General features: G+C 35.0%; 1 protein-coding gene across 1 annotated transcript in view; it reads right to left on the bottom strand.

The window, feature by feature from the left end:
• Positions 1–317: 317 nt before the first annotated feature.
• Positions 318–23,971, bottom strand: part of EAF2 (ELL associated factor 2) — a 45,179-nt gene continuing 21,525 nt past the window's right edge. The window contains exons 4-6 of the mRNA XM_012640574.1: positions 23,078–23,223; positions 13,719–13,979; positions 318–489 (exon numbers count right to left, since the gene is read on the bottom strand). Coding sequence (XP_012496028.1) covers positions 443–489; positions 13,719–13,979; positions 23,078–23,223 — 454 coding nt within the window. The 3' untranslated portion in view covers positions 318–442. The remainder of the gene's footprint in view (positions 490–13,718; positions 13,980–23,077; positions 23,224–23,971) is intronic.

The following is a 23,971-nucleotide window of genomic DNA, read 5'->3' as shown; positions in this document are numbered from 1 at the left end:
AACATCAACTGAAATTTCTGAATCAAATTTTTTTTTTTCGAGACAGGGTCTCACTCTGTTGCCTGTGCTAGAGTGCAGTGGCATCATCATAGCTCACAGCAACCTCAAACTCCTGGCACAAGCAATCCTCCTGCTTCAGCCTCCTGAGTAGTTGGGACTACAGGTGCACGCCACCACAACTAGCTAATTTTTCTATTTTTTGTAGAGACTGGGTCTTGCTCTTGCTCAGGCTGGTCTCGGACTCCTGAGCTCAAGCAATCCTCCCACCTTGGCCTCCCAAAGTGCTAGGATTACAGGTGTGAGCCACCATGCCTGGCCAAATTTAATTTCTTTTATCATCCAAAGTAAGACACATTTTTCTCAGTCTTAGAAATTTTTATTCTTAATACAAAATAAGTTATCACATGCCATATAAATTTTATATTTATAGCTGAATATTTCTTCAGTCATCACTGTCACTTCCTGATTCACTCAGCTGCAAATCATTTCCTAAAAACGAAATGACAAAACCATAGTAATTAATTTTTATTTTTCCATTACATAACTTTTATGCAAAATACAACTCTAAGAGTGATATTGTTTAGCTAGCATTTTGTAATTAATAATCAGATTTCTCATTCTGTAATTCAGGCATATAATTAGTAATCCAAATAATTAATACTACCTATAAAGAAAGAATACCACACAGTTTTAGTATTATCTGGCATATATTTTAGTCTTCTTTCAAACATATCACTGACTTAATTTTGTCAGAAAATGAGAGACAGTATGGTTTAGAAGACAGTTACATGATGCAACTATCACGTAAACTGAAAAACAACTTTCTTTTCTTGAGAATTTTACCAAGATTTTATTTCTTTTTTTTAAGAGTGAAAAAATGTTATAGTATTTTTTACTTAAAATGCAGTAGAAATCATTAAGTAATACATGTCAAGAGTAACTCATCATTGATTTCTTTGCAATTCATCTATCTGCTTACAGTCATGGAATTTACACTACAGTGGGGCAGGCAAACAGTGAACAAACAAATGTGTAACATAATGCCAAGTGGGATAAGTGCTATGAAAAAATGAACATGGGTATGGAGATAGTGGTGGGAGTTGCTATTTTAGATATGGTAGTTGGGAAGGCCTTCTTGGGGGTGACATTTGAACAGAGATCCAAATATATAAAGAAATTCATAAAAAAGTGGAGAAAGGGCAGACTGTTCAGGTTAAAGGAATATCAAGTACAAATACCCCAAGGCAGGAGCATGCTTATTGTGTTCTCTGACTTACAAGAAGGTCACTGTGGCTGGAGTGGAATGAATTAGGAAGACGATAGTAGTATACGTGGTCAGAAAGATATCCAGAAGGTCATGGTAAAAACTTTGAACCTGGTTGTATAAATGTGAATACACTATAACGGTGTAGAAGGAACACGGAAGCAGGGAGAACACTTATAAGTTTATTGAAGTCTCTCATGTAAGAAAAAATGTTGACTTTCACTCAGGTGGTCCAGTGGAGATGGTGCTAAGTGGTCAGATTCATAATACATTTTGAAGATAGAGCTTAAAATACTATTTGAAATATTGGATTTAAGGTATAAGAGAAAGACAGTATGAAGAATGACCCCAAGGTTTCTGGTCTGAACAACTACATAAATGGTTTTATCATTTACTGAGGTGAGAAACACCAGAGGAACAAGGTTGTGGGAGAAAAATCACATGTTTAATTTTTAATGTGGTACATTTGAGATATCTAGTAAATATTTAAGTATATATGTTACAGGCAATTAGATATACAAGTCTAGAGCTCAAGGTAGAGATTGGATCTGAAAATAAGAATTTGGGAGTATTTGATTATATGGGTTTATTTGAAGCTATAGAAGTGAATGAAATCACTTGGGTAGTAAATTACAATGATTAAAAAAAGTCTTTTTTTTTTTTTTAGCTACTCCACAATCAACAAAAAGTGGAATATTTTGAAGTCAATATCTAATTTAGGAGGAGTAGTTTTCTTGGGCCGTATGTAAGTCATCGTAAGATATCTCAGTCCTTCACATAAACTCCAGAACTGAATACATCATTTGATGAAAAAATCTGCTAAAGCTTCTTTTGTGCATCTGGTTCCCATGATCATTTTATCTTTCCAAGGCTTAAGTCTCCACTTACTATACAACTATTGTATGGCATAAGAATGTTCAACTTGATATAATGCTTGTAATATGAGTTTCTGAAGTGACACAAACTCAAATATCCTCAGAGTTCCATTTGCTTTTATAGACTTTATGCTATTAAGGTTATATGCTCAGCATCAGTATGCTGCTTGTTGAAATGTTCAGTCAAGTTTTGAAGACATAAGATAAGCCTTTGAATATGAAATGCTTTATAAAGCAAATGTGTTTTCAATCAAAATAGGAATTATGAATTATAAAAAAGAGAATAATATGTAGCAAATGTATTCAGACGTTTAAACCAATGGTTCTCAATCAGAGTGGTACTGCCACCAGGAGATGTTATAGAAATTTATATGAGAGGCTGCTTATCCTAATGATTGCAGATTGCTAGTAGCAATTAGTAGAAGGCGAATTCAGGAACCCTAAAGGTCTTGCAATGCACATACCACCCTTGCAAAATAAAGAAGTCTTCTATTTTATATACTCTATGAAACTTCTGCATGTCCAGTGGGACATGTCCAGTGGGACAAGTTTCCATGTACTTGAAAAATCTGCTTATAATTTTAAGGCCAGAACCTAATTGCATTTTCATAAATTTCAAGTATTCTTTTGCACAGATATAACTGAAATTGACAAGGATGCAACTATCATGTAAACTGAAAGACAACTTTGTTTTCTTAAGAATTTTACCAAGATTTTATTTCCGTTTTTTTTAAGAGACAGGCTCTCACTCTGTCACCCAGGCTGGAGTGCAGTGGTATGACCATAGCTCACTGCAGCCTCAAACTCCTGGGTTCAGGAGATCCTTCTGCCTCAGCCTCCCAAGTAGGTGGGACTATAGGCATGTGCCAGGCTGGTACCCAGCCAAGGTTTTTTAAACATAATTTTGGAAAGAGGGGGAAGCAAAAATGGCAGATTAGCAGTGACCTGCTTCTCTGCTCCCAGACTAGGAGGTGAAGAACTCCGACGGCTACACATGAGTGGATCGCTGCCCCGCAAGAACAGTGTTGTGAATCTGCAGAGAAGCAGTATGGAACAAGCAACATGGAAAAAAAAAAAGAGGTGAATGGGAGATACAATCACAAAACTGGAGAATGTGAGATATTCAATAGGGAATAGAGCGTGGGATGGCCATGCCTGCCCAGCCAGGCAGGGCAGTGTGATCTGATCCACAAGAGGACGCCTAGTTCCTCCACTGACCTCCACACCCACTCAGGCAGGGAATCGCCTGAAGTCAGTGCAGAGTTGTGGTACCTGACAACAGGCTCTGTAGAGAAGAGACAATAGCGGGAAACATTTTGAACTCCCAGTGCTCTGTGCTAGGACCATACTGGGCGAGGGAGGGACTGGTCTGAGTGGACACTCCCCGCAACCCTGCGAGGGAGTTTGCAGACAGGCACTTTGCCTCTGGCGGTCAGTGGGACCAGAACAAAGAAGGTGAACGCTGAAAGGGGGGCTGTGCCCCTGAAAAGCGCTTAAGATTCGGCTGGCTCAGGGAAGGACAGAGAGAGCAGAGCCCTCTACTGGAAAGACGTGAGACAGAGATACAGTGCGGACAGCTGGCGGCTTGTTGATTCAGCCTGCCAAACCAGCATCTGCCGACCCCAAGTGGTCGCCCCCAGCGCTGGTTCTCTGTGGGTGGGTGGCCGCCATTTTGAGGGTCCACACCCCTGAGACGCTGTGGCATGCTGTGGTTTTCGGCAGCACCCCTCCCCAGCCTGGGGATCTTTCACACCGGGCATGGTGGGCTCCATCCTAGGAGATGGGGAGAAGCCAGAAGAGCCACTTTCTCTGTATAGCTGCCATGAAGCTACGGGACTTTGGTACTAAAAAGTAGTCCACAAACTGTTGATTTGGCTAGTCAGGCCAGCATCAGTGGGCAAAGCTTGAGCGCATCTCCCCAAGACTGGTGCTCTGGCAGGGAGGCCACCAACTGTGGGATCCCCAGACGCTGGGGCAGATGGCAGTTTTGGGCAACAACCCTCCCCAAGCCCAGCAACTTTCAGGCCAGAGCAGCGGGCTCCACCCTTGGAGGCAGGGCGAAGCGAGAAAAGCCGCTTTCTCTGTGCCACTGGCATGAATCTCTTGGCCCTTGGTGTCAGCAATAGGGGGCAGGTCTGCCAGACCGCCTTAGATCATCTGGTAAGAACATAACTCTAGGGCTTGCTCTCCATGTCTGGGTGGCTTCCAGCTTTGGGATCTGGGGGCTGGGAAGGAAAATCCTTGCCAGAGTCCTCAGCAATTGCGCAAACTGACCACCCCCCGCAACAGGAGCAGCCTCCCAAGTGTGGTGAAAGAGCCCCGAATAACATATTAGTGGCTCCCCCTAGCGGCAGATCAAGCAACCACAGAAGTATACACACAGGCTTGCAGGCACCAGTTGTTCTTACCCCACCTAAAGGAGGAACAGGGTTCAAGGAACCCTCAGGAGTAGCAAGACCCTTCCCAAAGATTGGGGCATTCGTATACCCCATTTGGAGGACCAGAACCCAAAACAGAGGCATCAGATTACCTTGATAACTGGCTTCTCCACGCAAACTACAATCAACAACAGAGAGGGTAACTCCATAGCTCGACACAGTGCCTTTCATCTCAAGAATTGTGCTGCAATAGACATTTGAGTGCAAGTGTCTTTTTGATAAAATGACTTTTTTTCCTTTGTGTAAATACCCAGCAGTGGAGTTGCTGGATCAAATGGTAGGTCTACTTTTAGTTCCTTGAGGAATCTCCCATACTATTTTCCATAGTGGTTGTACTAGTTTGCAGTTCCAGCAACAGTGTATGTGTTCCTTTCTCTCCGCATCCATGCCAGCGTCTATTGTTTTGGGACTTTTTGATAAAAGCAATTCTCACTAGGGTTAGGTGATATCTCATTGTGGTTTTGATTTGCATTTCTCTGATGATTAGTGACAAACATTTTTTCACGTTTATTGGCTATTAGTCTATTTTCTTTTGAAAAGCTTCTGTTCATGTCTTTTGCCCACTTTTTAATGGGGTTGTTTGCTTTTTTTCCTTCTAATTTGCTTGAGTTCTTTGTAGATTCTGGTTATTAACCCTTTACTGGATATATAGCATGTGAATATTCTCTCCCATTTTGTAGGCTATTTGCTCTGTTGATTGTTTCCTTGGCTGTGCAGAAACATTTTAATTTAATCAAGTCCCATTTATTCATTTTTGTTATTTCTGTGATTGCCCTTGGGGTCTTTTTCATAAATTCTTTGCCTAGGCTGATATTTAGAAGAGCTTTTCCAATATTTTTTTTTCTAGAATTCTTATGGTTTCATGTCTTAGATTTAAGTCTGTTATCCATCTTAGATTAATTTTAGTGAGTGGTAGGAGATACGGATCCTGTTTCAATCTTCTATATGTGGCTATCCAATTTTCCCAGCAGCATTTATTGAATAGGGATTCTTTTCCTCAGTGTATATTGTTGTCTGCTTTTTCAAAGATCAGATGGCAGTAAGAGAATGGTTTTATATCTGGGTTCTCTGTTCTGTTCCATTGGCCTATGTCTCTATTTTTGTGCCAGTATCATGCTGTTTTGGTTACTATAGCCTTGTAGTGTACCTCAAAGTCTGATAAGGTGATGCTTCCAGATTTGTTCCTTTTGCTTAAGGTTGCTTTGGTTATTCCACCTCTTTTCTAGTTCCAAATGAAGCAAAAAATTATTTTTTATAAATCTGTGAAAAATGATGCTGATATTTTGATGGGGATTGCATTGAATCTATAAATTACTTTGAGTAGTATAGGCATTTTAACAATGTTGATTCTGCTGATCCATGAGTCAGGTTACAAAATCAATGTACGAAAATCAGTAACGTTCCTATACACCAACAACAGTTAAGCTGAGAATCAAATCAAAGACTCAATACCTTTCACAATAGCTATAAAGAAAATAAAATACCTAGGAATATATTTAACCAAGTAGGTGAAAGAACTCTACAAAGAGAATTACAAATGACTGAGTAAGGAAATTGCAGGTGATGTAAACAGATGGGAAAACATATACTCATTGATCAGCTGTTTAATTTTTAATACTGAAGTTATCCTAGAATTATAAAAAAATTAAGTAGCTTTCCTTAGTTTTCTATTCTCTAAAACAATTTGTAGAAAATAAGAATTATTTGTTCCTTAAAGATTTGTTAAATTCATCTGAAAAATTATCTTCAGTTTTCCAGCATCTTGTGGATAAAGAGATAAGAATGCAGAAAGAATAGATGTTAATTGGTTTAAATTATTTAATTTTTATTATTTTATTCAGGCTTTCTATTTCTCTTTGAGTCATGACTTTGAGTCATAACTCAATACTAGCAAACGAAATCCAATAACACATTAAAAATATCATTTACCATGACCAAGTGCCATTTTTCCCAGGAATGAAGGATGGTTCAACACACACAAATCATCACATTAACAAAATGAAGGACAAAAGCATATGATCATCAACAGATGCAGAAAATATATTTGCTAAAATTCAATATTCCTTCATGATAAAAACCTTCAACAATTAGATATATAAGAAGTGTACCCCAACACAATAATAGCCATACATGACAAACCACAGCTAACATTATGCTGACTTCTAAACTGGAACAAGATAACAATTCCCACTCTCACCACTCTTACTCAGCATAGTTTTGGAAGTCCTAGCCAGAGCAATTTGGCAAGAGAAAGAAATAAAGGGCAGCCAAATTAGAAAGGAGGAAGTCAAATTGTCCCTATTTGCAGATGAGATGATCTTATATATAGAAAACTCTACAAATTTCACCAAAATACTGTTGGCACTGAAAAGCAAATTCAGTATAGTTGCAGTATACAAAATTAACATACAAAAATCAGTAGCATTTCTGTACACTAACAAGAAACTAGCAGAAAAGAAATCAAGAAAGCAATCCCATTTATCATAGCTACAAAAAAAAAAAAATACCTAGAAATAAATTGAACCAAGAAGATGAAAGATCTCCCCTAGGAAAACTAGGAAACACTGATGAAAGAAATTGAAGAGGTCACAACAAAATGGAAAGACATCCCATGTTCATGGATTAGCAAAATCAATATTGTGAATATGATCATAGTAGCTAAAAGCAATCTACAGATTACATGTAATACCTATCAAAATACCAATGACATCCCTCACAGACAGAAAAAAACAATCCTAAAATTTATATGGAACCACAGAAAACCTCAAATAGCCAAAACAACCCTGAACAAACAGAACAAAACTGGAGTTATCACACTACCTGACTTCAAAATTTTCTACAAAGCTATAGTAACCAAAAACAACATAGTACCGGCATAAAAACAGACACATAGACCAATGGAACAAAATAACAAACCCAGAAATAAATCCACATATTTACAGCCAACTGATTTTGACAAAAGCACCAAGAACATTCAACAGGGAAAAGACAGTCTATTGAAAGAATGGTGCTGGAAAAACTGGATATTCTTATGCAGAAAAAGGAAACTGGACCCCTATCTGTCACCATAGATAAAAATAAAATAAAAAATGAATTAAAGACTTAAATCTAAGACATGAAACTGTTAAACTACTAGAAGAAAACATTGGGAGAACCCTCTAGGACATTAGTCTAGGCAAAGATTTTTTTGGGTAAGACCTCAGAAGCACAAGCAACAGAAGTAAAAATAGATAAATGGTATTACATTGAGCTAAAAAAACTTCTGCACAGCAAAGGAAACAATCAAGAGAGTAAAGAGACAACCTACAGAATGGGAGAAAATATTTGCAAACTATCTATCCATCCAACGAGGGATTAATAACCAGAATATATAAGGAACTCAAACAACTGAACAGCAAAAAACCAAAATAATCCAATTAAGAAATGGGCACACGGACTTCGGTGGGGGGGGGAACCAAGGGCAACACACGTAACCTAAACGTATGTACACCCATAATTTGCTGAAATAAAAAAAAAAAAAAAGAAATGGGCACATGATCTGAGTAGATGTTTCTCAAAAGAAGACACACAAATGGCCAACAGGCATTTGAAAAAATGCTCAACATCACTAATCATCAGAGAAATGAAAATCAAAACCAAAATGAGATATCATCTCATGCCAGTTTAAGTGGCTATTATCAAAAAGATAAAAAATAACAGATGCTGGCAAGGATACCGAAGGAAAGCTAGTACACTGCTGGGGGGAATGTAAATTAGTACAGCCCCTATGGAGAACAGTATGGAGGTTTCTCAAAAAACTAAAAATAGATCTATTATATGATCCAGCAATCCTACTGTTCGGTATATATCCAAAAGAAAGGAAATCAGTATATTGAAGAGATATTTGCACTTCCATGTTTATCACAGCATTATTCACACTAGCCAAGACATGGAATCAATCTAAGTGTCAAATGGATAAATAGATACAGAAAATATGGTATATATACACAACGGAATAGTATTCAACCATACAAAAGAATGAAATCCTGTCGTTCATGGCAACATGGATAGAACTGGAAGTCATTATTTTAAATGAAATAAGTTAGGCAAAGACAAATATTGAATTTTCTCTCTCATTTGTGGGAGCTAAAAAAGTTGCTCTCATGGAGGTAGACAATAGAATGATGGTTACCAGAGGGTGGGAAGGGTCGAAGGGTGAGATGAAAAGAGGCTGGTTAATGAGCACAAAAATAGTTAGATAGAAGGAATGAGTTCTAGTGTTTTATAGCACAGTAGGGTGACTATAGTTTACACCAATTTATTGCATATTTCAAAATAGCCAGAAGACTTGAAATGTTACCAAAACGAAAAAAAAAATGATAAATGTTTGAGGTGATGCATATTCAAATTACCCTGATGTGATCATTAAACATTGTATGCTTGTATCAAAATATCACATATACCCTACATGTACAATTATTATATATCAATAAAATACATATAGCTGTAATTTTAACCTTTTTTTCATTCCTAATATGGCTTATTTGTGATTTTTCTTTTTTTCTTCATCAACCCTTGTTAAAGGTTGGTCTATTTTATTTAAGTTTTGTTGATCTAATGTTTCTTTGTTACCTATTCCATTAATTTCTACTTATCTATATTATTTTTTACTTTGCTTTAAGATGTTATTGTTCTTCTAGTTCCTCAAGGTGAACCTTTCACTCATATAATTTTTTTAAAAAAATAACATTTTGAGGCTATAAATTTCCTATAATGAGCCGGGCCTGATGGTGCACACCTGCAGTCCCCACTACTCAGGAGGCTGAGGCAGGAGGATCGTTTGAGCCCAGAAATTCAGAGGCTACAGTGCATATGATCATGCCTGTGAATAGCCACTGCAGGGTAGAATAGCCACTCTAGCTTGGGTAACACAGTGAGACCCCATCTCTAAAATAAAAATAAATAAAATTTGCTATTATCCTTAAAAAAATTTCTCTGTAAGTACCATTTGGCCATATCCCAAAATTGCTGTAATATATTATTTTTTATTTTGTTCAACTACAAATATTTTGTAATTTCATTGTAGTTTCCTTTTAACATGTAAGTTATTAGGTATATGCTTTGACATTTCTAAACTTTACATCTTTTAAACTAATTTTTGTTACTTATCATACTTTAATTGTATTATCACCATAATAGGATCAGTAAAACATGAATACTTTGGTATTTATCCTCATAAGAGGTAAATTTCTGTAAATGTTTCATATGTACCTTTAAAGAATGCTTGCTTCCTTGCTTCACATTTTGGGGTTGTAGGATTCTACGTATTTACCACAGAACAGGTATGTTAATTATGTTATTTACATATTTAAAGATTTTATAGCCTTACTAAATTTGTATGCTTGATTACAGATGCATTAAATCTCCTACTACAATAGGCACTTGTCAATTTCTCCTACTTCTGTCAAATTTTCTTTTACCACACATACAGATACACACACATACATGTTGAAGATATGTTATTACATGCATACAAATTCAGAATTGTCTATCCTCCTGATGAACTGAATCTTTTGTCATAATTTAGCAAGTCTTTTAACTCTAGGAATACATTTTGTCTTAAAGTTTATTATTTCTGATATTAATAATCCACCTTTTTGTTTTGGTTACTACTTGTCTCTTTTTCTATCCCTTTATTTCCATCTGTATGGTTTTATTTTAGACGTGTTTGTTATAATCAGAATATAGCTTTTTAAAAAACCGAATCTGATAATCTGTTTTATTAGGTGGATTTAATCCTTTTGCATTTGTTATTGCTGATATATTGGGATTTATTTCTACTTCATATTTACTATTTTCTGTTTATCAATTTCTTTGTTTCTTTCCTTTCTCCTTCTTTGCTTTCTATTAGATAAAGTTTTCGACATTCCCTATTTTCCCACTAATGATGTGGAAGTTACAAATTGTATATTTATTCATTAAATGGTACTCTTAACATTTTAGCTAAAGATACATAATTAACTACAAAGTTATCTAACAAGGTCGATAATTATTCAGTGTTTCTATCCTTCTACTATACATGACATGGATCTTATTTGGCACACTTAATTTACCCACTGAATACTCTCTCTCTCAGCAACTATTATTTAGAGTTTGAGCTTTAGTTTTTCTTGAAATTTCCAAATATCCAAATATTCCAAACGGACTTGGTATTTTTATAGTCACAGGTTAATCAAATTCCTTGACATTTCATCTATTTCTTTGCTGACTACTGTTTCTCATAGCCCACATTTTTCTTCTTTTTTCACTTTTATTTCTGAAGTTTATTCTTTAATAGTACATTTGCTAAGTTCTACAGAGAGTAAAGTCTCTGTTTTTGTGTGTCCAAAAATTATCTTACTCTTGAATGACACTGTGGTTGGATAAAAAATTTGAGCTAGATTTATTTTCCTCCAACACTTTAAAGATATTAACACCACTGTCTTCTGGTTTACCCATTTAGCTAAGGAGTGTCTGCTGTCAATCTGTTCTTCCTTTGTAGGTACCCCTATCTTCTCTGTGGTTTTAAAGGTTGTCATTTTATCCTTAATGTCCTGTAGTTTCACTATTATGTGTTGAGGTATAGATTTACTTTGATTTACCCTGCTTACTAGCTGGAGTGGATCCATGGCTTTCTTCAATCCTGAAAGATTCTTAGGATTGAGTTTTCATACCATCCCCTCCATTCTTTCCTGGACAATGTTTAATCTTCTCTATCTTCCTTATCTCTGAACTAGTCTCTCATTTTCTTTTTCTGTCTCTCTACTATTGTGATCTGGGATAGTTCCTCAGTATTATCTTCCATTTCACTAATTTATTCTTCAACTGTGTCCAGTCTACAGTTTTTTCCATCTATTTATTTATTTATTTATTTTTTAATGGGAACGCCACCTCTATCTATTTATTTTTTAAAAATTTCAATGACCAGTCTCTCCAAATGACTCCTTTTTTATATATTAGGTTTTGTTTCATTTCTTCTTGGCTTTGTTTCATAATTCTTTGTAAAGTTATGTCTTCATAAATTTATCTCTTTGAACATTTTCTGCATACTTCTTTAAATGTCTTTGTCTTAAACTTTTCTCTAAAAAGATTTTCATTTGTACAGAATCCCTGTTCTAATTGTTGGCTGACTTTATTAGCATTAGACCTTTTTCTTATGTTTTGGAATTATGTTTGCTCATTTTGAGTGGGAAGTTTCTGTTTTTTTTCCACCCTCGCACCGCTCTGATGAGGTTTTGTGGTTCCCTCCCTAGTCCTCTAATCCCATTACCAGAAACAGGTTTCATAATAACATTTGGAAATTGCCACCCTTGGGTATACTGGAGATATGGTAGATCCCTTTCAGGAGTCAATGGATAACAAGGCTCTGTAGACCCTATGCCTATGGCCTCTAAAACATCAATAGCCTCAGTCAGTATGTAAATAGCCATTTCTTCCAATCTCCTTTTATTAATTGAAGAGTATCCCCACCTCTACCAACCCTCTCCCTGTCCCCCACAACACACATTCTCTGGCTTGAAATACAAAGTATGACTCGGGTTTACTGAATCATATCAAGTACTTTTAAGCTACCTTTCCTTGAAAGTACCATGCTCCTTACCACTACGACTTACTTTTGAACTCAGAGCTTCAGCTCCATTAAGCACACTGTTTTGTGTTTGTGTTCCAGGTCTCGTCTATGGGGATCTTTATCTTATATTTGATTCTGGCCACATCTGGGTTTTTACCTTTTTACACTTTATCCATTTTGCTATTTGTTTGGCACAAGGAAGTTTTTAAAACAAATTCACTGTGCCATGTTCTAACAGAAAACTACTCTAGATTTTTTTTTTTAATTCTAAGACATAAAATATCCTAAACCCCTCCAAAGTTCTACAAGGCAATAATGACCTCCACTTTCAATGAGGAAACTGAAGCTCCAGGAAAGTTAAGTGAATTGTTATTAATTACATTACTACTAAGTGATAAGCAAGTCAGGAATATAATACAGATATTCTAATTCCTAGTTATGTTCTCAATTTACAATAGAACTCAGTAATTTCTGGGAATATTTTCTTAACTTTTACTCAGCTTCTAATTCAGTCCAACCAAGCTGAGCTTTTTCCATGTTCCCTTGGCCATTCAGGAAATCAGACGTTCCAATTTTACCTTCCAAATTAGGAATAACACTAAATAACTAGAAGTTCAAAAGATCTTTCCTTGTCCCTAATTATTAATAATTCATAGTTTTACTAACTTTCTCTGCCACTCAGTCTTGTCTTTTCCCTTCTTTAGTTTTGTTATTAGGCTAGAGCTAGTCAGTCTTTCTGAGTTGCTTATTTTTTTCATTATTAATGAACACAGTGAAATTAGTTTTAAACATACAGAGAATTCCATTCTCTCCAGGGAGTATCAACCTGCATGCCTGATACATGAGCATCTACTATGTATCAGGTACTGTGCTAGGTGTTAGAATTCAATGATGAGCAAAAATAAACAAGATATTTGTCCTCATGGAGCTTATACTCTAGAGGAAGAGAGAAAATCACACAAATAAATGTAAATTTACAAATGTCACAATTGCTGTAAAGAAGATATATCTATTATTCTAAGAGCCTATGAAAAGGAAGATATGATTTCATCAGAAAGGTGAAGAAAGACTTCCTCGAGAAAATAACTTTGAACTGCAATCTAAAGAAGAAAAAGTTAACTACATGAAAAGAAGAAAGGTTTCTGGAAGAATGGACAGCATGTATAAGAGCCCTGAGGTAGGTAAAAGTATTTGAGTGTAGTAGCAAAAAGAAGGCAAGTGTTGCCAGAAAAGAGAAAGCAATACCATTATGTTAAGGCATATAGTCTCTATTTTAAAAGAAATTACAAACTATTGAAAAGTTTAAAGCAGGAGAGGTGACACTGTATTTGAATTGTGAAAAAACCAATATGCCTACAATGCAATAGGAGAAAAACCAAGAAGGCATTATGTTATAGAGTCAACAGAAAATGCATAATTCAATAAAAAGGTAATGGTTAATAATGTCAAATACATAAAATAGGAATCTTCTTTATCCAAATTTTAGATCATAATCAATATGGCTCTACTGTGAATTCTTACTTTTCCAATTACTCGTGTTTATGTATACTTACTTAAAGTATTCATCAGAAGGCCACTGTTGTCATGAAATCTGTTATGACTAGCATCTATATCTGGAATCCTAGATTGTGGCATGGCAGACATGGTAGGATGTCCTGAGATATAATTCCCTGCATCAGAAGGAGAGGATTTGCATTCTTCATCTTCTGAGTCACTAGAACTATCCTTACTACTTGAAGATGATGAACTTGTAGAATCTGATGAACTATCACAACTACTCATCTGGTCCATTAGACTAGCTTCTGCCTTCAATTCTGAAAATAAAGCAGAAATGAATAGATAGATTAAATAATGTTAAATAAATATAAGAAAATGTGAATGTATTAGTTTCTAAGAAACTGTTGAGGAATAAATAAAACCAAACATACGTTTATAGTATTTACAGTACTTTATTTAAAAAACTCCTCTACCATCAAACCATACTTCAATGATGGGATTATGAACACTAAAAGATATAGACAATGTCTAAATCTAAATTCCACATTTATTTATACCACTGTACTTAAATATACAGGTAACTCAAATATAAAATAAATGATATAAAAAACTAAAACTATAAAAATTAAACTCTATTTTGGCAGAAACTATCTTTTAATTCTTTTTTATTTTCTTAATACATACAATACAATGTGATAACCTATAATACATACAATACAATGTGATAACCTAACAGCCTGGTTGTCCTAGAGAACATTCTGATGAAGCATCATTACTTAGGATTCTCCCCTGCACCCTTAATGGGGATTTAAAATATTCTAAGTATTTTTGAAAAGCCAGTTCCCATTATAACTTTGGTTGCAAATATTTCGGAAGATAAAAAGAATAATAATAGCCGGGTATGGTGGCTCACACCTATAATCCCAGCAACTCAGAAGGCTAAAGCAGGAGGATTGCTTGAGCCCAGGAGTTCAAGACCAGCCTGGGCAACCTAGTGAGACCCTCTCTCTAAAAAAAAAATAAAAAATAAAAATTAGCCAGGCATGGTGGTGCACTCCTATGGTTCTAGCTACTCAGGAGACTGAGGCAGGAGGACTGCTTGAGCCCAGGAGTTCGAGGAGGTAGTAAGCTATGACTGTGCCACTGCACTCTAGCCTGAGTGACAGAACAAGACTTCATCTCTAAAAAACAACCACAGCAATAATGTTGATGTCTTCTTTGGTTTAGTGTTCTCTGAATTCCTTTTAAGACACAAAAAGTTATGGTTGGAAAGGTCTTCAGCTATCATTTAGATCAACCTCATAATTTTATTAATAAAAATGAGGGAATGGAGGGCCAGAAAGGCCAAAATTTGTCAGCTATTTAGGGGTAGAGCCAAGTCTACTAACACTCAAGTCAATATTTTTCTACTGTATTACAAAACTTGTCAAATAATTGAACAAAATTTTTTAAAATAAAAAATTCTAAGTGAATAATATATTCAGTTAACACATTGCAATTTGATATCACTTTAGTACATTACCATATTAAATTAACTGGTAACTGCTAGCCCAGTTTCTCATCCTCCTTATTAAAGACACATTGGCTTTCTTTCTATTATTTGATCACATCAAATCCATTTCCATCTTAAGTTCTTTGCACTAGCTGTTTCTTCTGCTTGGCATATTCTTCACTTAGATCTTTTTTGTTTGTTTGCTTTAATACATAATTTACGCACAGCAAAATGTATAGCTAGATGAGTTTTAGAATATAGAAAACCACCACTGTGATCAAGATATAAAACATTTCCATTCTCATGAATGTTCTACTGTGCTCTTTTCTAGTCAATACACCCACCATTTTGACTTCTATTACCAAAGATTTTGTCTGTTCTTGAACTTCACGTAAATGGATTCACTCAGCGTGTATTTTTTTGTGTCTGCCTTTTTTACTCAACATGTTTTTTTGATATTCATTCATGTTATATTTAATTTTTAAATTTTTTCCTTTTTTATTTTATTGATTTATAATAATTTGCATATTTATGGAATACATGTGTTTGTTACATATATAGAATGTTTAACGATCAAGTCAGAGTATTTTGGGTATCCATCACCTCGAGTGTTTATCATTTTTATGTGTTGATATAATTTCAAGTCCTCTCTGCTAGTTATTTTGAAATACACATAATATTGTTGCTAACTGTAGTCACTCTTGTCTGCTATCAAACATTAGAACTTATTTATTCTAAAGGCATGCTTGTACCCATAATCAACCTCTTTTTATCTCCCCTCCCCCATTCTCAGTCTCTGTTATCTATCATTCTATTCTCTATGTCCACCAGATCAAGTTTTCTAGCTCCCACATTTATGAGTGAAGACATGTGGTATTTGTCTTTCTGTGCCTGGCTTATTTCAGTTAACATAATGACTTCCAGTTCCATCCATGTTATTGCAAATGACATGATTTCATTCTTTTTTATGGCTGAATAGTATTCCATTGTATATACATACCACATTTTCTTGATCCATTTGTCTGCTGATGAACACTTAGGTTGATTCCATATCCTTGTTACTGTGAATAGTGCTGTGCTAAACATGTGAGTGCAGGTATCCCTTTGATGTACTGATTTCTTTTCCTTAGGATAGATACCCACTAGTGAGATTGCTGGATCATATGATAGTTTTATTTTAGTTTCTTGAGAAATCTCCATACTGTTTTCAACCATGGTTTCACAAATTTACATATTGAATGAATTTGTAGCTCATTCTTCTCTACTGATATGATGTTCCATTGTATAAATATACCATAAGTTGGTTACTTATTTCTAAGTATTTGAGTTTTTAGTTCTTGGCTATTAAGAATAAAGTTTTATGAAAATTCTTCTACAAGTCTTTTGGGAAATATATGCATACATTTCTCTTGGGTAGAAAGTTAAGAAAAATCTCTGAGTCATAAGAGAGGTATAGGTTTAATTTCATTAAAAAACTGCCAGTTTTCAAAGTGGTTTTACACTCCTACCAGCAATGTGTAAGAATCACAGATGCTTTATAACTTCCCCCACTTTGGTATACACACACTTAATATAGTGAGTCTGATGGGTGTACAATGGTGTCTCATTGTAGTTTTAATTTTCATTTCTCTGGTAAGTGGTGATACGAAGCACTTTTTCATATGCTTATTGGTCATTTGCATATATTCTTTTATGAAATGCCTGTCCAAGTCTTTTGTCAATTTCTGTATTTGATTATCTTTTTCTTATTGACTGTTGCTAGTTCTATGAGTCTTATAGGCAATGAGTCCTTTGTTAGATATATGCATTGTGAATATTTCCTCCAAGTCTGTAACTAGCCATTTCACTTTATTAATGGTGTCTTTTGATGAGATTCTAGATCTCTGAAAGGCTCCTTCTTGGATGAATTTAAATGTAACCTTTTCAAAGAGTTCTTTCCTTTCCAACCCTCATTGCCTGTTTCACTTTCTTCAAGACACTTACTTCTGAAATTCATTTGGATATTTATTGCTTGTTTATTGCTCATCTCTCCCCACCCTTACCCACACTTCCAAATATAATGTGAGAATAGAAATGTTATCTTGTTCATGTTGTATAATTCTTTTAACACAATTTGGGATTTGATTTGTTAATATTTCACAGAGAATTTTTGAATTTAAGTTTATGAGAGATATTAGTCTATAGTTTTCTTTTACTTGTACTGTCTTTATCTGGTTTAGGTATCGGGATAATATTGGCCTCATAAAATGAGCTTAGAAATGTTCCTTCTTTTTCTATTGTCTAGAAGAGACTGTGTAATATTGGTGTTAATGTTCTTTTAAATGTTTCATACACTTCTGGGTCCGGATATTTCTTTTTTTGGTACTTTTTAATTACTAATTTAATTTCTTTAATGCTTATAGAACTATTCAGATAGTCTACTTCATCTTGCTTGAGTTGTGGCAGTTTTGAGCTCTTGAAGAATTGTTCCATTTCTTCTAAATTGTCAAATTTATGAGCATAAAGTTATAATATTTCTTTATAATACTTTTAATGGCTACTGAATCTGCAGTAAGCTCATTACTTTCCTGATTACAGAAGTGTACTTTACATTTCTAGTATTAATGATTAGTGTCTTCTTTTTACCAGTTTTACTAGAAGTTTATCAATACTATTAATTTTTTGATGAATTGACTTTTTTTTTTTTTTTTTGAGACAGAGTCTCACTCTGTTGCCCGGGCTAGAGTGAGTGCCGTGGCGTCATCCTAGCTCACAGCAACCTCAAACTCCTGGGCTCAAGCAATCCTCCTGCCTCAGCCTCCCGAGTAGCTAGAACTACAGGCATGCGCCACCATGCCCGGCTAATTTTTTCTATATATATTTTTTTAGTTGTCCGATTAATTTCTTTCTCTTTTGAGTAGAGACAGGGTCTCGCTCTTGCTCAGGCTGGTCTCGAACTCCTGAGCTCAAATGATCCGCCCACCTCGGCCTCCCAGAGTGCTAGAATTAATGAATCGACTTTTTGTTTCATTGATTCTCTATAGTTTTCATGTTTTCAATTTCATTGATTTCACTTATTTTTATAATTTTTCTCTTTTTGCTTCTTGTAGGTTTAATCTGCTTTACTTTTTCTAGTTTCCTGAGGTAGGAACTTAAATTATTAATATGGTACATTTTCTCATTTCCAATGTAAGTAAATGTCATAAATTTCCTGCTCAGCACTTCTTTAGCTATATCCCGCATATTTTCGCATTTAGTTGCATGTATTTTTAAATTCCTTTGATTCTTCTTTAATCCATGGATTATTCAGAAGTGTGTTGTTTAATTTTCAAGTGTTTAGAGATTTTTCCTGTTGTCTGTTACTGATATTTAGTTTGATTTCATTATGGTCAGAGAACGTAGTCTGTATGATTTCAATTTTTGTAAATTTATTGAGATTTGTTAATGGCTCAGGATATGGTTTATCTTGGTAAATATTTTATGGGCACTTGGAAAAAAAGGTGTATTATGCTACTCTGTGGAGTGTTACATATGTGTCAATTAGATCTTGTTGGTTGATTGCGTTGCTCACATTTTCTATATTCCTGTTGATTTTCTGTCTAGTACTTCTAGTTCAATTGCTGAGAGCAGAGTGTTGAAGTACCCAGGCATAACTGTGGATTTGTATATATCTCCTTTCAGATTTATCAGTTTTTGCTTCATGTATTTTGCAGTTATATTTTTGGAAATGTACACATTTATGTCTTCCTAGTAAATTAATCCTTTAATCATTATTAATGTACCTCGTTGTAGTAATTTATTTTGCTATTAATTTTAACTCCTGGCTTCAAGTGATCCTCCCACGTTGGCCTCCCAAAGTACTAGGATTACAGGCGTAAGCCGCCATGCCCAGCTTCACGTACACTTTTTTAAATTAATGTTTGCATGGTATATATTTTCCATTCTTTCACTTTTAAGCTACCTATTTCATTAGTTTATTATAAACACCATATAGGTGAGTGTATTTTTTTATACACTCTGCTAATTTCTGCTTTTTAATTGGTTTGTTTAGACCATTTACATTTAAGGTAATTATTGATATATGTTAGGGCTTAAGTGTATCATTTTATTATTAATATTGCTTTCTGTTTGTTTCTTCTGTATTTCATTCCTCTAATTTTCTTTTCTTGCCTTTCTGTGGGTTACTTGAACTGTTTTGGAATTCCATGTCAATTAATTTATAGTGTTTTAAAAGGTATCATATTTTTATATTTTTCTTAGTGGTTGTTTTGGGTTTTTCATAATATGTATATGACTTGCCATTTCAAGTAAGGTGTGAAAACCTCACTTTCATTTAAGTCCTTTCCCCCTCTCCACTTAAAAGATACCATTTTCTTGAGTGTCAGAAGGTGTTATAACATTTGTTTCAGCCATCACATATGACTTAGAAAAGTCATGAGGAAACTATAATTTATTGCATTTATTTATATATCTCCTCTTTCTGTTGTTCTTTCTCCCCTTCTGATACTCCAAGAGTCCTCGTTTTATCATTTATTTTCTATTCAAATAACTTTCTATAGCCAATATTTAAGCATAGTATTCCAGCAACAAATTCTTTTAGTTTTCCTTTCTGATGAAGGCTATTTCTCTCTCATTACTGAAGAATCATATTAGCAGATAAAGAATTTGCAGTTTACATTTTTTTCTTTATTAATAGCATTTGAAAAATATTATGCCACTTCCTTCTGGCCTCCATAGTCTCAGATTAGAAATCTGACATTATTTGAATGGTATTCTCCTATGATAATGTGTCGTTTCTCTCTTGCTTTCAACACTTTTTTCTTTGCTTCTAGTTTTCAGATGTTTAATTACAATGTACTTGGCATAGATTTCTTTGGGTTTATCCTATTTGGGATTTGTTCAGCTTACACCTGTAGGTTTATGTCTCTCATCTTCAGAAGTTTTCAGGCATTATTTCTTTAAATACTCTTCTAGCCCTACTCTCCCTCATCTTTGAGACTCCAATGATACAAATATCGGATCTTTTGTCATTCTTGTCATTCTTTCACAGATTCCTAGAGCTCTGCTTCATTATGTTTCAGTCTATTTTCTGTTTTTAGATTGGGTGAATTCTATAAATACTAAAGTTCAATGATTCTATCTATTCTCTAGCGTTGAGCTTATCCAGTGTGTTTTTTGTGGTTATTGTATTTGTTAGTTCTATAATTTCCATTTGATTCTTATTTAAAACTTCTATTTCTTTGATGTGATTTTTCTATCTTTTCATTTGTTTCAAGACAATTTATAACTGAATTAGATTTGTGATAGTTATTTTAAGATCATTGTCGGATAATTTTAACATCTAAGTCATCTTAGTGCTGGTGTCTGTTGATTGCCTTTTCTCATTCAAGTTGTGATTTTCCTGGTTTACAGTATGATAGATAATTTTCTTTTTTGTTGTTGTGGGTGTTTTGTTTTGTTTTGTTTGAGACAGGGACTCACTCTGTTGCCTGGGCTAGAGTGTAGTAGCATCATCATAGCTCACTGCAACCTCATACTCCTGGGTTCAAGGGATCTTCCTGCCTCAGCCTCCCTAGTAGCTGGGACTACAGGCACGCACCACTGCACCGAGCTATTTTTCCTATTTTTTGTAGAGCTAGGGGTCTTGCTTTTGCTCAGGCTGGTCTTGAACTCCTGACTTCAAGAGATCTTCCCATCTCACCCTCCCAAAGTGCTAGGATTACAGAAGTGAGCCACTGCACCAGGCCTTGATAGGCAATTTTCTATTGTATCCTGGACGCTTGAGTTTTTATGCTAGGGGAGATCTACATCCTATTTAAATTTTTTATTTTAGTAGGCAGTCACCTTGTTTAGGTTTAGCATATATATCCTTGCCTACTTTTGTGGGCTATGGTTTAAATGACAATCTAATTTTCAGAGCTTTTATAGTACTGTCTTGTTCTCAGTAAATCTCTAGCAGCTGGGGTCCCCATTGATCCCTGCTAGTGCTTCTTGAAGGAAAGAAAGAACTTCACCAGGCAGGGAAATGTGGTACCTACAAGTAAGGAAAGGGAGTAGTCTCTGACCTAATAGGATGAAAAGTGCTTCCTGGGCCAGACAATTTTTATGTTGCTGGCTCCCCTGCTTGCAGGGGGAATGGAAAGTACTTCCCAGTGAAGTGCTTGTTGTGGCAGGATCTCCCTTGTCAATGCCACCCAGTCTCAAGATGTCTTTAGATAGGAAAGAGGAATCTCAGGGTGACAGGACAGGGAGGGGGTCTGGGAGCTAGAGGGGTATGAACAGTCTTTCTAGGCTGAGTGCTTGTTATTGTGTGATTCTACTTGTAGGTACCTTCTGGCATGCAGTATCTCTGACGGGGGAGAGGACTCCCAGGCTGGGCATAGAAGGAGAGCACTTCCAGGACTGCAACCATTCACTGTGGCAGGAGCCCCTTTGTTGGTGCTCCCAGTTGTGTGTCTCTGGGTAGGGGAAGGGAATCTTGGGCCCTATCTTATTTCTTAAACTCAAATTCCAGATAGCTCAAAGATATAAATGTAAAAATTAAGTTACAAAAATACTAGTACAACTGCCTGACATAAATTTGAAAAGATAATTCAACCATCATAACAGTAGTCCGTGGCACAGTAGGACCAAGAAAATATTTTATAGAATACAATTTAAGGTACATGTTATACAACAAGGTAAATGAAGTTCTATTCTCATACAAAGTTAAAACAAGAAAGCTTTATGCTTGGATCACGTTAACTTATCATCTACAACTCCCTTTTCCCTGAGTTATACTTCAATACAATGCTTTTATTAAGGTCTCTGCTAAAAAACTGTCACATGGAGGAACTTCTACTTGTACTATAAAATTATTATTGAGGGTAATATATAGCTAATGTTCCCTAGAACAGGTTCCATATGATGAATTCCTTTTAGAATTTAGTAACAGGGAAGAATCTGATTCTTTGGAACCAGTGTATCAGATAATACAAAATATGCTACTTGTGTCTGCATTTTTGTCTTGATGGCTAGGAAGCTTAAAGCTAAATTTAATGTTTTAATAATTAGTGGGTAAAAAAAAAATAATAATTAGTGGGTTTCCTTCTTCTTTCCCTTCACTATCTTGATTTTCTGCTCATTATTTTATTGTTTCATGTATATAATGACATCATGATTCAAATTCATTTTGGAAGCAGGTATGATGTAAAAATAAAATTCAAGATTCCTTGTACCAACAAAGGGTTCTGAGCTTGTGTCTTCCTTACTTTTCGTATAGGGACTACTAACCCATTAGGGAATTAATATTGTACTGTGCCTAGAAAGGAGCAAGTGGAATTGGGGAGCTATGTGCAAATCATGAACACAAAGTACAGAAGCAAAAACGTTTTGGTGATCAGGGTCTCACTGTTGCCACAATTACTATAACATCGATACCCAAACTGCAGCTAGAAAAAAAATGGAGATTTAAGTTTTCTTAGTTTTAAAAGGACTGTATCTCCTTAGAAATACTTTCCTGCTGAGAAGTAAGCGGTAATTCAGAAGAACTTCCCTTTCCTTCTATTTACTCCTCATTTCCCTATTGAATTGGTAACATCTTAGACATATATAGTCTGGCTATACATGAAGAACTTTGACAAGAAGATGGGGTGAAAATTAAATTTGAGTCATCACAATCACCAAAAAGAAGAAAACTCCAGTTACACACATCTAAACATTCATTTTTTTTGTCCTGAATAATAATTTAAAAAATACAAATTCTCCTGTATGGCTATGGTCTTACTTACATAGTACTCTAAATCATAAGCCATATCTTTGCCTCAGAAAAATGCTTAATTACAAAACATATTAGCTCTCAGTAAAAGTTTATAGTTAGTACTACTGTTAATTAAAATAAAAAATTTCACTTAACATTTATTAATTATCTCTTAATAAGGGACATTATATACATTTAGATTTTACCTCTTTCAATATCATCCATTGGAGATGCTGGGGACATCTTGTCTTCACATGGAGAATGTTTTACAACATTCAGAGTCCTAGTTGAATTCCACATTTGTTGCTGCTGTTGTTCTCTACGATACTGAATTTTACTGCTTCCTTCAACTCTGCAATTAAGAATATCAAAGATTGAAACAGGTATGACAGCCATGTAACAACAATTTCAACTTACAATGTTACTAAAATTGACCACTTATTCTTTTCCCTACACATCTTTAAAATGATATTCAAGATTAAAACATCAATTTAATTCATTATTTAACAAATATGAATATTTACCAAGTGACTATTATGTGAGTGGCATACACACAGGAATGATGAGGTATACAAATGTGAAAAGGACTGCTCAAGTTTAACACATAAGACACACAAATGACTAATGAAAAGGAAAAACATAAGTTTACAACAAGTTCAATATATTCCCTAAGTTCTAAAATTATTATTTCCGTTAAAACTAAATCACTTCAATATTTTGCATTCACAACTTTAAGACAGACATGTTCATAAAGGAAATTCATATGCTTTTCTCTCAACATCTTTAAGAAAACAGTATATAACAAAATTATGCTTGACTTCTGCCTTTCCCATTTCTGGTCACCGAATCCTGCCAGTTCTTCCTTTAAAAAGTATTTAGACTTTGTCAAATGCTTTTTCTGCATCTATCGAAAGAATCATATGGTCTTTGTTCTTCCTTTTATCTATGTGGCGAATTGCATTTATAGATTTGCGTATGTTAAACCAGCCTTGCATCCCTGGAATAAAGCCCACCTGGTCATGGTGAATTATTTTTTTGATGTGCTGCTGAATTCTATTTGCTAAAATTTTGTTGAGGATTTTTGCATCTATATTCATGAG

Source organism: Propithecus coquereli, unplaced genomic scaffold (genome assembly GCF_000956105.1).
Source record: "Propithecus coquereli isolate 6110/MARCELLA unplaced genomic scaffold, Pcoq_1.0 Scaffold10, whole genome shotgun sequence".
NCBI classification, from domain to species: Eukaryota; Metazoa; Chordata; class Mammalia; order Primates; family Indriidae; genus Propithecus; species Propithecus coquereli.
The sequence above is the reverse complement of the archived record's forward strand: the minus strand, read 5'-3'. Positions and strand labels throughout refer to the sequence as shown.